The 17,686-nt window shown below is 40.6% G+C and overlaps 2 protein-coding genes across 2 annotated transcripts in view; one reads left to right on the plus strand and one right to left on the minus strand.

The window, feature by feature from the left end:
• atoh8 (atonal bHLH transcription factor 8) overlaps positions 1 to 2,467 on the plus strand; it is a 16,469-nt gene extending 14,002 nt beyond the window's left edge. The window contains exon 4 of the mRNA XM_079668067.1: positions 1,329 to 2,467. Coding sequence (XP_079524193.1) covers positions 1,329 to 1,334 — 6 coding nt within the window. The 3' untranslated portion in view covers positions 1,335 to 2,467. The remainder of the gene's footprint in view (positions 1 to 1,328) is intronic.
• Positions 1,960 to 17,263, minus strand: tmem129 (transmembrane protein 129, E3 ubiquitin protein ligase). Its single transcript, XM_079668066.1, has 7 exons — positions 16,970 to 17,263; positions 15,887 to 15,945; positions 12,106 to 12,363; positions 5,283 to 5,443; positions 5,035 to 5,194; positions 4,858 to 4,930; positions 1,960 to 4,462 (listed from the first exon to the last, which is right to left on the minus strand). Exons 1-7 carry the CDS (start codon positions 17,172 to 17,174, stop codon positions 4,278 to 4,280), a joined length of 1,101 nt encoding a protein of 366 aa, XP_079524192.1. The 5' UTR covers positions 17,175 to 17,263; the 3' UTR covers positions 1,960 to 4,277.
• Between the last annotated feature and the right edge of the window lie 423 nt (positions 17,264 to 17,686).

Genomic DNA, 17,686 nt, shown 5'->3' on the forward strand with positions numbered 1-17,686 from the left:
CTTGGAGAAAAAAAATTCAAGAACAATTTACAAAACAAAAATATATTCCTATCAAAGAATCCTCCAACTGAAGATATTTTCCAAGATTACCATTACTTAAAATACAACTTTACATTTGTACCATTGAAAAATCACCATTATGTAGATTCTGTGATGAACAAGATGCATTAGTTTTTCCACTGTCTTTATGTTGCAAGTATGTGGTCCAAGATTAAAAAAACAACTTTAATTTTACATTTACACCTTTCAACATTTTAATTGGGCTTCAGAATGAAGATAGTCCACAGATTATAAATACAATTATTCTCCTGGGTAAAGTACTTGTTTTAAGAAGTGATCTGAATTCATGGTGTATAAAAATGTATTACAAAAACGATTTATTTTGGAAAAAACTATTGCCACAAACAATCAAAAGGCCAACATCAGGACAATCAGCTCGAAGGACAAGTGGTATGGAATAATAAATGTGCTCGGCCTGTCCTGTGTTTGGATTGTTTGATGTAGGGGGTGTTAACCTAGTGATCTGAAACATTGACGGTATCCTCTTGGCTGTTTTTGTTGTCTTTTTATTTTATTTGTGTATCTTTTTGTAAGATCGGAACTCCATCTCACCAACACTGTTGTGTCCCTATCTGTGTCTGCTGCCTTTACACAAATATATCCTTTGTCCAACTGACCCACATTTCCCAATAATAACAGGGGTCCATCCCAAGGGACACCTACTGTTTAATGAACGAACCACCTATTGGCTACAGTAAAATGCTGTTAATTGATTGCAGCGTGCGTTAACAAACTCATTCTACAGATTTCGTTCAATCGACTTCATATTAATCTGTATGTTTATTTTCTTTGGTTTGAGTATATATAATATTTGAATTGGCTCATTTTCAGGTTCATATTAGTATGTAGTGTCTCTACTGGGACATGTCTCCATGCTTTAATGTTCAAAAAGCTCTTTATTTTTCTCATACTGCCTGTGCTGCAGCACCTCTTTTCACCCTCTGTCTGAAATCAGAGCCCAGTCTGCTCTGATTGGTTAGCTGGCCGGCTCTGTTGTGATTGGTCAACCGCTTAGAGACTTGTCGGAAATGTGTCTCCACTTTCTGAGTCCATTCATACAGTATCAATAGATCACATAGCTATTTCAATTTCACTGCAAATATGTAACCTGTAGGTAACATTAATATTGTGTGACGCTGGAGCTCCTCAGGTTATTCAGTATGTAAACATGTACACACACGTAAACACGTGTAATGTGAACATTTCTGAATTCTTCTGAAACTTCAGCTGAGACTTTTTTGATGGACTCTTTCCTCTCTGTGTTTCAGGAGTGAAGCTGAAACAAATGGAAGGCCCCAGGGCGCAGAACACTGGCATCCCAAACGACCAGATGGAGAGGATAATGAAAAAGTGATGCGAATGAATTATACTTTGTTTCATGAATAGCTCCCCACTCATTACTTAATAAAAATGTATCTGAACAGAATTTTAAAGGCTCTGTTCATCAAGGCCCACAAACAAACTGAGAATAAAACAGATGTAAAGTGACGTAGGGACTGAAATACTGAACTGTAGCTGTATGCTAAATCCTTTACTGTGCTCCAATTCTGTGTTGAGCCGTGGCTGCCTTGTCAATACCATCAAAGTATAAGTATGCATTTGCTCCCGCTACACTCCCTTTCAGCTGACACACTTATGACAAGCACGAAGCTTGTCTGGTAACAGATGTGTGTAAAGTTGAATGAGAATCCAATCTGACCTCAAACTGAGGACATCACTGCAGTCGAAGCAGCTCTTTCATGAGGCAGTCTTTTTTTTAATAATAGATTTAACTATAGTAGACCATGATATGCCAGCTATTAAAAATAAATAAAAATATTTTTAAAATATATTACCCCGCTGTAATTTTCTTACAAACACAGATGCAACAGACTGACTAAACATTGTAAGAACAAATAATCAAAGTCCACAATTAACTTTTATAATAAAACAAATATTGAGTGATTCAGTATCCCACATATTTAAAGGTAGGGAACTTTTGAGACAGATTTTATAAGAAATGTTGTACAGTAAAAGGTGAGATATATTGACGTTCTGGATACATCTTCACTTGTCGTGTCCATTTTAAAAAGCAAACGTCAACTGCGCTTATGCCTAGCTTCCACACTGCTCTAAGTTTAACAACACCTGAAACCGAACATTTGAGAAAGATCCTGACTCTGTTTTAGCCGAGGTTTTAGAAAAAGAGACGGCACTATTTTTCCAAAAGGACAAATCAGGATGAAGTTGAAGGCGTTTTAGACTATTTTGCCTGTATCAGCAACACACTGTTGTGAGATTTGGCAACACATTAACATAAGTCTAATGTTTCAGTAATATTTGTAATGCTAAACATGTTTGTTAGCTGTGTACATATCTAGTTTTGGCTAAATAAACAAGGTTTTTAAGCCCTACCTGTTTGAAGGCACACGTGTTGACCCAGTTTCTTTATCCTTAATGAAGTAAAACTTTGATTGTAACTGTACACTTAAAAGATTGTTGTTGGTGAGAGGAAAGATTGAGAAAGACGTAGGCTATGTTTAGCAGCCTTGTAACTGCACTTGAACATTAAATATATAATAATTTGTGTGAGTTGAATGTGATTGGTGAGGAGTGTAACCCCGGGATTCCACCGGGTTCGTCTGCACCGCGTTACCGCTGCAGGACCAGCAGAGACCTGTAATGCTGTTCCGACCTTCTACAGCGTCAAAACCCACCGGGATCGTTTCAGAAGCGGAGCGTCTTGCGTGCCGGCCCGCAGTTTTTGTTGATTTGGGCATATTTCCTGGACAGGCTACTTTGTACAGACAAAGTTAATAATAATTGTGATAGTCCAGTTATAAACGACATGAATCGAAGATAGCCTATGTTGCTGTAACAAAGTGCATTCATCATCATCATAATTATATATATATATATATATATATAATTTACACAGTGCCTGTAAACCGGAGGAGAATGCTGGCATTTATTCTCCTACTTGAAAGACTACGGAGGGATAGGTTCTGCAAAATTAGTTTATTTGGGGGATTGACTGGATGCTCTGACCGGTCCACTTCCTGCCCGGCGCTATGCAACGCCTCGCGTCTAAAATAGACCAGCCGCCTATTTTTAGCGGAGCCCAGCGCCGAGAGCTTCTGGGACGCGTCTGGTGGCGTCAGCTTATCGAATCATATGCCAGTGCAAGCTCTAGCCAATCAAACGGCGTGCTTGTGTGTCTGGGGCGGGAGATTCATGTGATTGGTTGTTGGCCGAGTTTCAGCACCCCCCCACTGGCAAGCGACAACGCACGCCGCCGTGTGTAGGAGCCGTAACGGCCCGTCCACACGGCGGCGTGCGTTGAAGCTTCAACGCTTCTGCCCATTCACTTTGAATGGGGTGACGTCACGCTTTGCCGCACTGCATTGTGGTTCCGTCGCTTCGCTTTGCTCGCTTCAAAAGTTGAGCAATATTCAACTTTTGAAGCTTAGAAAGAAGCGTCAGCCAATAAAATTATATGCCAGTACAAGCTCTAGCCAATCAAACCGCGTGCTTGTGTGTCCGGGGCGGGAGATTCATGTGATTGGTTGTTGGTCGAGTTTCTGATACACCCACTGGGAAGCTTCAACGCACGCCGCCGTGTGAACGCTGCCTAACACCCATTGACTACAGTGGCTGCGATCGCTGTGAACGCCGCGGCGCAGCCGTAACGCCGCGCAGACGGACCCGGTGGAATCCCATGGTTAGTATGGACAGAGCTCATTTCCTCACAGCACTTACACTAATGGGTCCATAATATGAAAAGACTGGAGTATATTAATAAATTATTTTTTATAAGAACATCCCTGCCTGATGATTATGGCCTTGCAAGACCTAGGCTGAAAATGAAACATTGGCATAGAAACACGAGTAATGTGAACGTTTTCACTTTTTTCTGCATTCAATCTTTATGCTAAGTTGTGCATGTCTCCTCACAGACTGCTCTGGGATCAGGGTAACTGATGTCATATATCCTATCTGACAGTTGGTAATAACCAAAAAATCAAATCTCCCAAAATGTGAAATTGATCAAGCCATTTTACACAATGTTATGGTTAAAGCAAATGTTTACCAGTGTCATGTCCTAACTCTAAATAATGACTCCTTATTGATAGCAGGGAGTAAGCAGGTACAAGTTCAGTGTGATGTTCTGTACACTACTGTACACCTCCACATTATTAAAGAGCAAACTGTCTCTTTGGATCTGTATTCAGGTGTTGTCAGTTGACCACACATATGTCCAGTATGCAGAACTTGGCTCTACAGGTGGGGCAGGGCACTCTGCTAGAGAGCCAGGTCTCAGGTCTCTGTTGGTCCTGTCGGCTGGCGAACCATCGGCCCAGACAGGACAGACACCACATGGGTCTGCAGAAACACTGCTGGCACTCTGACTCCGTATCAGCTCCTAGAACACACAGCGGTCACAGAGGAAGAGTCACAATCACAGGATATAAACTTAAAACTAACAAGAACATAAGAGCTGGATGAGTCAGGGCAGGGAAGAAACAGGAGTATGTGCAAAGGGCATGGGGACATTACACAAACTCATCCTTTAAACCGGGCAATGCACTTATATACCACTGTTTATATTGTAATATACACAATATATTCTTTGATCTTTTTTTTCTTATGTTAATATGTACAAACAAACTTCTTATAAATCAATAACTTTGAAGGATATTTTTATGTTACATTTTTACTTAACTTTTCACGTTAAATATTTGTATTTCTCTTTGATTTCATTAGGTAACTGAAACCCAATTTCCCAAGATAAACAAAGCGTTGTGATTGTCCCCTCACCTTCTGCGTGGCAGAGTCTGAGCAGCTTGGTGCCTGCTGGTGCCTGCATACAGCCGATACAGGGCTCCACCTCCTATAGACACAGTACTCTTGTGAATAATGGTGCATTGATACTGTGATCAGGATAGGACAGGATGTTAGCACAGCAGTAGCATACACACATAAACAGGAGTGTACCTGTCCACTGGGGAGTGTGTACGGGCGATTGAGATCCACCTGAGCTCTAAAGGTTTCCAAGAAGAGTTCAGTGATGGTTTGGTGGATCACTACATTGGCAGCGTTTCTGATGGGAGCGTGGAGCTTCTCCCTGAGCTCTGCATACTCTGTAGAGATTAGCCTGGAAACAGTGGAAAAGTTACTTTTACTTACACAGACAAGCACATACGCACGCATGAACGCACGCATACACACCCACGCACACACACCTGATATCAAAGGGTCTAACAGCCGGGTTGATGCTGCCCACGGTCAGGGTGAGGATCTGAGCCGGGGAGGCGGAGTCTGGAGTCAGCTGGTGCTGTTGAGACTCTGTCACGGTCACATGACAGTCCGTCTGTAACGCCATGTAGACATGGTAGGTGGTCACCTGGAGAAGGACAAAGAAGATCAACCATGTGGATAAAGTATATTTTTAATAATGTTTTTTTTGTTGCAAGAATTTCAACAATACTTTGTTGTTGTTGATTTGCATAAAGGTGTTGATTTGCATAACCTAAACATACCATAAGCTAAAATGTAGCATGAGCCTGAAAGTGCTTACTAGGACTGCCCCTAAATAATCGACTAAACATTAGTCGACTAAAAAAGTCTTCATTCATCTTTATGTCGCAGGAAGAAAAAGACAAAAATCGCTCTATCGGGGCGCTGCGTTTTCTTTGTCATCCAGAAAACCAGACTCTATGAGCTGGCAAACAGACTACAAGTAGAAGAAGGACTCAAATATAATCTTAACGATGCTATAAACTATTTTCCTGTCCACTTTGAAGCAGCACAACAAGCTGTAGAACAACATCAGAGATAGCATAACGTGTTCATGGCAGACTTGTAATCAGGCAGAGAGCAACATTAGCATTTCAGTTGTGTTCTGTCCCCTGATACTGTCAGTCCAACTGAAGAGTTTGGTGAGAATTCATGGGGTCTAAACAGCATTGCTTGTCGCTGGAGCCCTGCTGTTTTTGTTCCCTTTATTCTTCTGTTGCTTCTTCTTTCCTATTATTTTTCTATGCCAGCAGTTTTCAATTTGTTTAAATATTGTAACTGTTGCCTGATATGGTTATACAAATAGGTAAAGCTGTATCAAAAGCCATTTTGGCACAGTGCACTCAGGTGATTCAAAGGTCTAGGGTTCCATTCTCTCTCTGTGACCAATTCCTATGATTTCACCAAAATCTTTGAAACGACACCTCAGAAACACCATTCACACGCTTGGACAACACGGACCAACGCTGAAAATTATGAGACACTGGAATGTTTGACTATTCTGTGTGGTACAGTGGTTCTGGTGAGTCTCTTTTATTTTGCATCTTGTTTCGTAGTGTGTTGGTTCTTCTGCCTCATTACCACCAGAGGGCAGGGTTGAGAAAGAACCACATTCTCCACAATAATCCTCTCCCACTCAAAGCCATTTGTAATTAGTTTGATAATGTCTTTGTATTCCTTTATCAACAAACAGCCTTGTTTTCCATTAGTTAAAAGGTTTCTATGTTCCTTGTTGGAGAGGTCTCTTTTGTCTGTTGATACATTATTTGGATGTGCAGTTTATCTTGCCTTGTTATTATTTGTCCTCCCATCTGGGATGTCACTTTTATGTTGATGTTAGACTTCAAGTTGCTTGGGTGCTGGTCGGGCCTGACAATTTGAATATTTAGAGTATGGTCAAAGCCTACAAAGGTACATGTAACACAAATAATAAGTATAAATCACATGTCCCATTTAACACATTGTAATCAATCATTCTCATTCAAACCTAGTTAAAGCCACACCCCTAAACAAATCACAATAACTGCAAAAAAATAATAAACTGAACGTTCTGTTATAAGTTAGTCTGCTGTGGGTGAAAGTGTGAATTGATTGAACAGATTCTGCCCAAAACATTAATCCAAAAGTATATTCCACAGAACTCTAGATTTCAGGAGTTCAATCCCAACCAAAGTGAATATTCCCAAATCATGTTTTTTAGATAAATTCAATAAAAACAAACAAACAAAAACACCCACCTTAAGTTAGCTTTGGCAAATGTATTTGCAGATCTTAAAGGTTCCCTATTATATTATGTTTTAACAATATATAACAGGTCTCAGATATATACAGAACGTGTCTCTGAAGTGTTTGGCTGAAACACCAAACAGATCATTGCAGCATCCCATAATCCCGTCTGTTTCAGCCCTGTTTCAAAAGTGCTGATTCCCTTTCTGTTACTTTAAATGAAAATAAGGAGCCACTCCCCACACCCCTCTGAGAGATATTTGGTTAAAAAGAACACAATAGCCGCTTTCACACCAAGTACTTTGCCGTACTTAGTGCCGGCACTTAATGCCCTGGCATTAAGTACCCCAAGGCACTAAGTACCAATCGCGTTCACACCGGGAAGTTCCCTGAGGGAAGATTACGCAAATGAGCCGCTGACGTCACTTCGTCTTCTTCTGCTTTGGGTTTACTGGCAGGCCGCAAACCACTTCACGGCAAGGGCGCCGGAAGCGGGGGGGCCAGGGGGCCATTGGCCCCCCCCACTTTTCAGCCCTGCCCTACATTTTCGCAGCGACAGATGCTGCGGGACACTGTACAAATCCTGTTTCAATAATTCCCCTCTACTCTAAAGTTGCATCTAAAATACGATCTGATCTAACTGTGCATATTTTGTTATGTTTGATTGTTATATTCAATCTCATTAGCTAGAGGCATTTTTGAAGCTTGTAAAGGGAAGATGACAGCTCTCACTCCCCACTCTGCTGTTCCACAGCGCCGCTCCCCCTCCCTCTGCTGAAATTATGAATGTATAAGGCATATAGTAATCACACGGCAGGGTCCATTACAGTTAGTTTTTATCTGATTTAAAATAAACAAAGTCTTGGCTTTCAGAATATTAAACTTGTTTCGGCAAATTCAGATGATAAATACAACTCTGAAGCTTGTAACGGCATAATTACAAGCGGAGAACGGAGTAATTTAACGTCACAGCAGGCATAATAACAGCCGGTGTTTCTTACACAAACGCAAAAATACACACACACACACACACACACACACACACACACACACACACACACACACACACACACACACACACACACACACACACACACACACACACACACACACACACACACACACACACACACACACACACACACACACACACACACACACACACACACACACACACACACACACACACACACACACACACACACACACACACACACACACACAGGTTTCCCCCAGACCAGTAATCCAAACCAAAATATCTTCCCTCCGTAGTATTTTGATCATTTCCGCTAATAATCAATCAGATCGATGGATTCCAAAGAAGAGAAAACTTTGAAGGCCTTTTTCTCAAAATGATGACTCGGTGACAGTCATTATATAATGTGACATATTTTGCTTGATATTTGGAGTACAAAAACAATCCTGATATCATTAGAAAGCTAGGAATCTCCTCTTTCCAACAGTGTATACAATTTAAAATGTGTCTTTGGGTCAATGCGACTGATTTCGATGGAGCAGCAGGTCACTTTGCATTTGGTAAAATAAAGCAGGCAGACATAACAGGAAGAATATTTACATTTTAACCCAATCAAATAGGACATTGTCACACCATTCAAATGTATCCATGTAAATTACAACCAATAAAAAAGCTTATTTGTTTATTTGTTACGTTGTTTAGTTTATTTGTTACGTTGTTCTGTGTGTGTCAGCCGTTAACCTATAGAAAGAATATATACACTTGCAAACATGTCAGAAGAACCAGCGCAGAATAAAACAAAATACTGTCAAACTAAACTGAAATTCAATAACTTGAATGTCACATCCCTGACATCCGCAACTCCGGAGCCTGGTCCTTCAACCATAGAACCAGCGCAGCCAGATGAACCCATAAGCAGCAGCTCTGTGGCCGCAGAGGCTGTCAAAACTCCCGCCGGCATCGTTGAACCGAAACAGGCTGGTTCCGACTGCATGGAGGTTTGTTTGTCGGGAAATTGAGACGGGCAAATTAAAGCTTATTTGGGCAAAGAGAAAGGTACTTCAATGCAGAATGGTACAAAAACAGAGTGGTTAATTCTTTGCAAAACCACTAAACGAGCCTTCTGTGAAATATGCAGACTTGCTGCTGTCAAACGGCTTGTAACTTTCTCCAAATGTGGAGATGACAGCTTTGTAAATACCGAGTTAATAACTGGAGCTTTTCACAGAGCTTACTTCGGTCAAACACCAGTCAACATTCAGCTTGTCAAACAAGAGCGTAGCAGGAAAAAAGAAGAGATGGAATGAGCAACTGCGCTGTCATATGTGCGGGCTGGAACTGTATAGTTTAATTTAAAGGAAAGAGTGAGCAGAGGGCCGAGTTGTCCGTTCGTGTTCGGTTTTCTCTGACTATCTTCCTCCTGAACACCCTCTCAGACTTTCATTTGCTCGAGCTACTAAGAGACACGTTACCATGGAAACCAAACAATGGTGTAGCTGTATTGAAGTCTGAGTGGAAACAGTAACATTTGGTGCGTTATGTTGTAGAATGAAACAAATCAGATTTAGTCAGAAATCGGGAGAAATGTGGGATAAATATGAACCCGGGAGGAAAACGGGAGTCTCCCGCAAAAATCGGGAGGGTTGGCAAATTTGTCACCTACACACGCACTTTTTGGCCCCCCCTACTTCTGAAATGAATCCGGCGCCGCTGCTTCACGGCGTATACTGCCGCCAGAAGTCCCCGGAGTTGGGGACTGGCTTTCCGAGTAATTCGCCAGAACGCCGACACCTCCTCATCTCCACCGCTTCCATGTTTTATTTTGTGTTGCCATAAGTTAGTCTCTCTGCGTTGGTACGCTGGGCTAATGTTAATGCCACAAATACAATGGCGGCTTCACAAAACTTTGCAGAGTTTTACGGGGCGTGGTCTGCAATTCGCCCAGCCAATAGAAATTGGTACTTTTTTGGTACCACCTCTCAAGCAGGCACTAACAATGGGGGTAAAAGTTCCCGGCACTAAGTACTCTTTTTGGTGTGAACGCGACATAAGGGGTACTAACGGAACTAAACGGGAAAAGTACGGGGGAAAAGTACGGGGGAAAAGTACTCCGGTGTGAACGCGCCTATTGGTGATCTAGGAGGAGATTCAGGTGATAAGGTGGGGGGGGGGGGGGGTTACATTGGTTGGTGATTGGCTAACGTTTACATCATAAAGTGGCCTTAATCTGATCAGCTGATTTTCTGACAGGTTTTTATATACACTGAACAAAAATATAAATGTAACACTTTTGTTTTTGCTCCCATTTTTCATGAGATGAACTCAAAGATCTAAAACATGTTCTATATACACAAAATAACCATTTCTCTCAAATCTGAAAAAATCTGTGATAGTGAGCACTTCTCCTTTGCCGAGATAATCCATCCCAACTCACAGGTGTGGCATATCAAGATGCTGATTAGACAGCATGATTATTGCACAGGTGTGTCTTAGGCTGGCCACAATAAAAGGCCACTCTGAAACATGCAGCTTTGCTTTATTGGGGGGGTCTGGGGGGGTCGGAAAACCAGTCAGTATCTGGTGTGACCACCATTTGCCTCACGCAGTGCAACACATCTCCTTCGCATAGAGTTGATCAGGTTGTTGATTGTGGCCTGTGGAATGTTGGTCCAATCCTCTTCAATGGCTGTGCGAAATTGCTGGATATTGGCAGGAACTGGAACAAGCTGTCGTATACGCCGATCCAGAGCATCCCAAACATGCTCAATGGGTGACATGTTAGGGTTAGGGTTAGGGTTATGGTGGTCACACCAGATACTGACTGGTTTTCAGACCCCACCAGACCCCCCCCAATAAAGCAAAACTGCATGTTTCAGAGTGGCCTTTTATTGTGGCCTGCCTAAGGCACACCTGTGCAATAATCATGTTGTCTAATCAGCATCTTGATATGCCACACCTGTGAGGTGGGATGGATTATCTCGGCAAAGGAGAAGTGCTCACTATCACAGATCTTTTCAGATTTGCGAACAATATTTGAGAGAAATGGTTATTTTGTGTATATAGAAAATGTTTTAGATCTTTGAGTTCATCTCATGAAAAATGGGAGCAAAAACAAAAGTGTTGCATTTATATTTTTGTTCAGTGTAGCTAGATCAGGACCAAAAGAGAGGGGGTCTTTGTTCCTGAAACTTTCGGAATCTCTTAACACAGAGTTGATGTCACGTTGATGTATGAAATACATAAAGTGGATTTTGCATAATAGGGGACTCCAAAGCAATAAGCGGCCGAAGGTTTTCAGTCAAAAAATTTAATTTATTAAGAAAAAATTATTGACTTAAATAATCTCAAAATAACAAATCTAAATCAATATTTCGGCGATATGCTTTCCTATATAAACTATACTTTGCAGTCCAATTTGCAACACTAATCTCTGTTTACAATTTGCGGTCAAAAAACTGTTCCGCTCCCCGTCTCATCAGGTCTCAGAGCACCGCGGCTGTCCTCAATTACCTCACTTAAATAAACACTGGAAGGTACAAGGAAACAGATCATATTTACGATTTAAAATTAACAATCATTTCATCAAAGATATTCACCATGGCAATATAAATAATTTTCCATCATTAATTCATTTATCAAATTATGAATCTAAATAATAACTTTGACTTCATTGTGGCTCTAACAGGGACCTTTAAATAATACAGTGTATTGAAACAAGCTTGCAGGGCAGCCAATGATCAAGCTTTTCATGGCACTCGGTATTCTCTGGGGGACAAGTCAACTCTCAGATGCACAGCCATTTTGGTGAGATGGGTTTTTAAAAGTTGTCACAGGACGGGCTTGTTCTAACCAGTTTACCCTACTGCAAATCTTACACTATAAACAGATGTGTTTTGATTTATACCAGCTGTGTCCAAACTTTTCATGTGCCAAATGGACTCAAATGTGTATCGCCATGGGCATGAGATTTTCATGTAAGGGTCAACCTTAATGATAGACTTTAAGAACTGCTGACGAAGCGTTATTGATCAGATGAGATCAAATGACATCACCCAGTATTCACTCACCTTTAACACCCAGCTGTCAGTCACTATCACTCGGGCTCCAGGGGCCCCTGTAGCAAACTTGTCGATGCGTCTGAACTCATCGTTGACGCTGGTTGCCACGGAGCCCCAGCTGGAGTGAGGAGGCTGTATGTGGGACTGCAGGGCACGGCTGATTGGATGGTTGTGCCAGCGACGACGGGACCAGTAGATGACGAGCGTCCAGCTGGTCAACTGGAGGCAGAGGGAGAGCAGGAGGAAGGCTCTCCAGCTGTCACTCACCTGTTCAAACACAACACATCTGAGACCAAAGTTGCGGTCGGATAATCCAAAAATCAGCTCCTATCGTCTATCCCTATCGTCTATTCCTTGACCTCTGAGTGAAACGTCACGGGGTTAAGGGATAGTGGATAGGAGAATTCAAAAGGACTTAGAAGAAGAGACTGCTTTACTTTAGAGCAGTGGTTCTCAACCTTTTTACACCAAGTACCACCTGAGAAAATAGTTGGCTCTCCGAGTACCACCCGACCAATGTTAAAATACTGTCAATGCACAGTTCATGCAGGACTCTGAGGCAAATGTATTCATAATAACATTATTTATTGTCAGCCACAGCTACATGTACAAAGGGTTCTCTCTCTCTGTGTCTCTCTCTCTCTCATCACTCACACACCACAAGTGAGAATATAAAGAACACAATAATAACTTATTCTCACACAACAAATGTCAACTGTTCACGTCATTTCCTGGACCTATACCAAAGTTCCACAATAAAAATGAAGCCTCCAGGACCAGATGAGCCCTAAGGGCTAAAAGCTAATCTTCAGTCTGCTGATGTTTGCTATTGCCATTTCTGTGGTGGCAAAGTAAAAAAGAAGAGAAAAAGATAACAATTAAGGACAAGTGTGTGCTTTTTCAGCTTTTGACCTTGATCACAGCCTTCTCTCCATTCTTTGAGCAAATGCCTTCTTCCTGAGTCACTTCTCTCCTCCATCACAGCAGCTGTGCATATCACTTTTGCGTTGCTGGCGGAGCCTGCGCTTGTGCTCGGTTGATGACTGTCCTCCTCCTCATTCACTTGTTCACTTTCGCTGGTAATATTCTCCTCTGTACCTCTCTTCCGAATACCTCCCGTTTTGAGCCACGTTTTTAACATCATTCAGCTTTCTTCTTTCTTTAGCTTGCTTGCAACGTTCGCGGGGTAGTAAGGTCGTCATTAGCAACGCCAGAAAAAAAAAGAAAACATATTTTTGTTTCTAAATCTAAAAACAACAATAGCCAATTAGAACTTATTTAAACCACAGTTTCAATTATCTCAAGCTTATTTTCATTCGTTGTAGTATTTTGATAGTATGATTTATTTTTAAATTAATGTTATTCAATCAAGCCTCAAACTGATGGCACTTGTCCCTATAGCCTGTTTTAAATGGAAGTTGTCTGAGGTCCTTACCACCAGCTGCTCTTGCAGTAATAAGTAGTGCACCTTTCTTACGGTTTTAAATGTGCACACTGTAGTGACTGCTTTTCGTCCTTTGTTTACTTAGTTGTGTTTTCTGTATTTTTTACGTCTTTGTTATGTGTAACAACCGTTGCTGCCTTCTTGGCCAGGTCAGCGTTGTAAATGAGATGTTGTCTCAATGTTTTCATCTTGTTAAAAAAAAAAAGGGGGAAAAAAAAATTATTTAAAAAAAATGTTTTTGTTATATTTCAGATTCCTCCGCGTACCACTAGCGGGAGCTGGCGTACCACCAGTGGCACTGCTTTAGAGAATCTGACTGCACTTTCACTATCCGACGTGTTTATAATGCGGACGTCATAAATGTGCGTATGCTGCTGTGGGGAAACTATGGAAACTACAGTTTTCTATACAGCGGACTACAACATGGATGTTTAATAAGAAAGAGGGACTACTGTAAACTCATCTAGAGACTCTGCACCGTGCTCTGATGCTGTTGTTTTGTGCTTTATGAACGTGGACAACAGAGAAACATATTCTTCATGACCATAGTTGGAATTGAAATAAAAAAGGAAAGTGAAATTTATGCTCGTCACCCTCTCCCTCCGGTCCACATTAATACAAATGATCCCACTACGTATGATTGTATGAACTATGAAAAGATCTTAAAATAAATACAAATGTATTTATTATAAACGTTAGTAGTTCTTAACATCTATCACTGTGTATATCACCATTCAAACATCTTTTAGAAGTTGAACAAACCCCACACATTTCAGTAAACACTGAAATGTTGACTTTATTTGATAATTTCAGTAAAAACTAACGTTCATATTTCTCTTTTTGATTATAATACTGATGAACATTCAAAACAAAGCACTTTGGCAAGTTATCGTTTTAAAAAGCTTAATAAGCACCGTAACTTTCATGATATCATTTATCGGTCATAATCGGTTGTTTCCGTGAACGGCCGAATGTTGTGTGATGGCAAATGCTGCGGCTGCAAGGCATTGTGGGGCAGCATTTTCTCCTATCCTTTCGTAAAGGGAGGTTCAGTGGTTCCTAAGCTAAAGGAGGTTATAAAGGACACTGCAACACAAGCTCTAACAGAGAGGAAGTCTGGAGAGCATCCACAGGAGAGCAGGAGCAGGACTTATGCAGGTAAAGATTGCACATTGAATAGCTGAGGCAGAAACAAAAAGATCTCTCAAAGCATTGTTTCATAAAATCCCTACATTTTGTTATTACCAGCTAAACATACAATTACGAAATATCAAAAGTATTGCTACAAAGGAATATCATTAAATAAATACAAAATGTCTTAATGAATAATACAAATGTAATAGGGGTGTCAAAGTAATAACACTAATAATCTGAATCTGTAGAGTAACTAAAAGCTGTCCGATACTAATAACAAATATTGGCATCTAAGATAATAGCGAGTAGAAGTTGAACATAGCATTACATTAAAATACTAACTAAGTACCTCAAGATTTTACTGTGTGTAATACTCAATACTTAAGTGCAAGTTAATGCCCACACTTTGTGACTACAGATTGCATGCCGATTACCTTAAAGTAAATCAATCTTTGTTTGGAATTGTTGCAATTATGATAAATATACATTTTGTGTAAAGTAATTATATTGTCCACTCCCATGTTGATAAAAGTATAAAAAAAACTTGAAAGATATCTGTTTTTGAACAGATTAAACATTTGCGATTGATTGCGAGTCAACTATGGAAATCATGCCATTAATTGCGATTAACATCCTAATTTATTGACAGCCCGAAAATGTTAATATTCATAAAGAATATCGTTTATATGTTTGATGGAGTATTACTAATAATTACATTTACAAGCAGTGATGGAAGGTGCCTCACACATGGACACGTGTTGGTGATACTGGAGGGCCGACGGTTACATTTCTTATTGCATAAAGTGTGATTTGCTTGAAATACCATAGATATTGGTAATATTGCACCACTTCCTGTGTCCACTATGTAGCATTAGAAAAAGGGGCTTAATTATGTTAATGTCGCTCTAAATCATGTGTAGACGACCAAACCCTGTCATGTTCATGTAAATTGGATGTTGCTCATATAAGGCTGACTTCCTGTTTTCACCTGGCCACACCAAAGAACACTAGCCAGTCATTTAAGGGGAGAGACTTGACTCAATGCTTTGATGACTTTTCTTTTTTGTCACAAGTCCACTCATATGACCGCTGAAACTAAGATCAACCATTAGTCTGAATATTGGGATATTAAACAGCTGGTCAAAGTGTAATGCTTGTTTTTCGACTGATACAAGTGTGTTCTGCAGACAGACATTAGAGGGACAGGCTGACCTGGTGAATGGATCCCAGGTTTTTTTCTGGAGCAGCGATGCACATCCCCAAATAGTAACCTGCAGAGATGAAACCCATTAGTTCTAGTGACACACACACACGTTATTTGCAGCCTGTGACGACACAGTGTTTGTTCTGTTAGTTGTATCTAAGCATATTGGTTTTAAAATGTAATGATGAGGGCGTCTACAAGGTGCTAAACGTTCCACTGCTGACACATAAAGCTATCAGGTTCTGTTTTTAGTTTGTAAATAATCGTGGCCAAAGTATAACATGGAACTTAATTTAAACCACACCAACCAACAAGTTCATTCATTTGATATATTCCGATATATAGCTGTATTGCAGGTCAACTGTGTGACTCCTTCAGTATTTATCAGTAACGCAACATTATAGTCTAGTTACCAGCTTATAGTGAACCCAGAAATGTTGAGAACCCCAAAGTTTTATGTTAGAAATGTCCCCAGCACATAGAAACTGTATTATCCAGGAAGTGGCCATATTTGTACTCTCACTGGGCTGATTTTGACTATCATGAGAAGCATTGTGATGATTGGATACAGAGAGCACAAGATGAAAATGATTACCTCTACTTTGAACAATTCTTTTTCAAATAAATAGACAATTTGTCCAATCCAAATGATCCCCTACATCTTCCAAATTGATCTAAAATGTATCAGCCCACAGAGAGTACATACAACTGCCATTTTTTATTCTAAAAATGTCAGAAATTGACTTATCAATAACCCCCAAAAATTCTCCAAATGGGCCAGGTCATTTTTTAACTATTGTTTACATAGGCTATAATGCCATTTATTTGTAATAACACAACACATAATTGTCCAACATAGGTTAGCATCCATCAGTTTCTAGGTGCTGGGGACCCTACTATACATTCCTTACATAGGACTTTGCGGTACTCAACAGTTCCGGGTTCAGGACTCTGGCAGTAAGACTGACACCTGTCCTGCAGGTACACTGTGGATGAACACCTCCAGTATTTGTCAGTAATCGACTCGCTCATTTCCCCCTCATTTTATGTCTCTAAACACATTTAGAGACATAACATGACTTAGATATTACCTAAGGGCAGTGCAGAGTGGACCAGCAGGGTAATGCTGGTCCTCCGGACGTGGTACTGGATGAAGCCCACGTCCTCGCTGCCCAACCAGGACGAGAAGAGGTTCTGGACGGTCAGCCCGGCCGAGCGGAACTCGTTGGGCGTGAACACGAAGCAGAGGGAGAACACGAAGTAAGCCAGAGTGAAACTTAACTCCGGACTCTCCATTCTTAAGCTAGGTCAACCGATATCACATCGAGAGTTATGTTTGCTTTTTCTCCGTCTCCGTCTTCTTCTTCTTCTTCTTTAACGGCTTTATGAAGGCTGGTAACCAGCGTTAAAGGTGCATTACCGCCACCTAATGTATTGGAGTTTGGACCAAAATTGTCTCGGGGTTCCCAACCTTTTTCAGCATGAGACCCAAAATAGAAATGTTGTGGTCCTAAGGGACCCAAGCTCAAAAAATGTCATGATTTTCCATAATATCTACATTTATAAACAAAGAATGCAACACACCATGAATTTAAAATGTAAATGAAAATATTTATTTAATTATAAAAGTGCATCGCAGCAATTAGGTTTCTCACCATAAAAACCTTCCCTTTGAGCTTCCCCAGAAAAAATAAGGATCAAAGCAGAAAGACGAAACATGGGAAGTGCAGTCAAGTATATACAGTACAAATCAAATTTAAATTATACAATTATCAAAAGTGCAATATTAAGTTTGTCACTAGCTCAAA

Source organism: Notothenia rossii (assembly GCF_949606895.1).
Source record: "Notothenia rossii genome assembly, chromosome: 3".
NCBI lineage: Eukaryota > Metazoa > Chordata > Actinopteri > Perciformes > Nototheniidae > Notothenia > Notothenia rossii.

Excerpts from the sequence above, each read along its gene's own strand:
- tmem129 (XM_079668066.1), bottom strand. The coding sequence starts at position 17,174 with ATGGAGAGTCCGGAGTTAAGTTTCACTCTGGCTTACTTCGTGTTCTCC. Across the intron at positions 12,364-15,886 it reads ACCTGGGATCCATTCACCAG|GTGAGTGACAGCTGGAGAGC; the intron begins GTCAGCCTGTCC and ends GTGTTTGAACAG. Across the intron at positions 4,463-4,857 it reads CAGACTCTGCCACGCAGAAG|GAGCTGATACGGAGTCAGAG; the intron begins GTGAGGGGACAA and ends TGTGTGTTCTAG.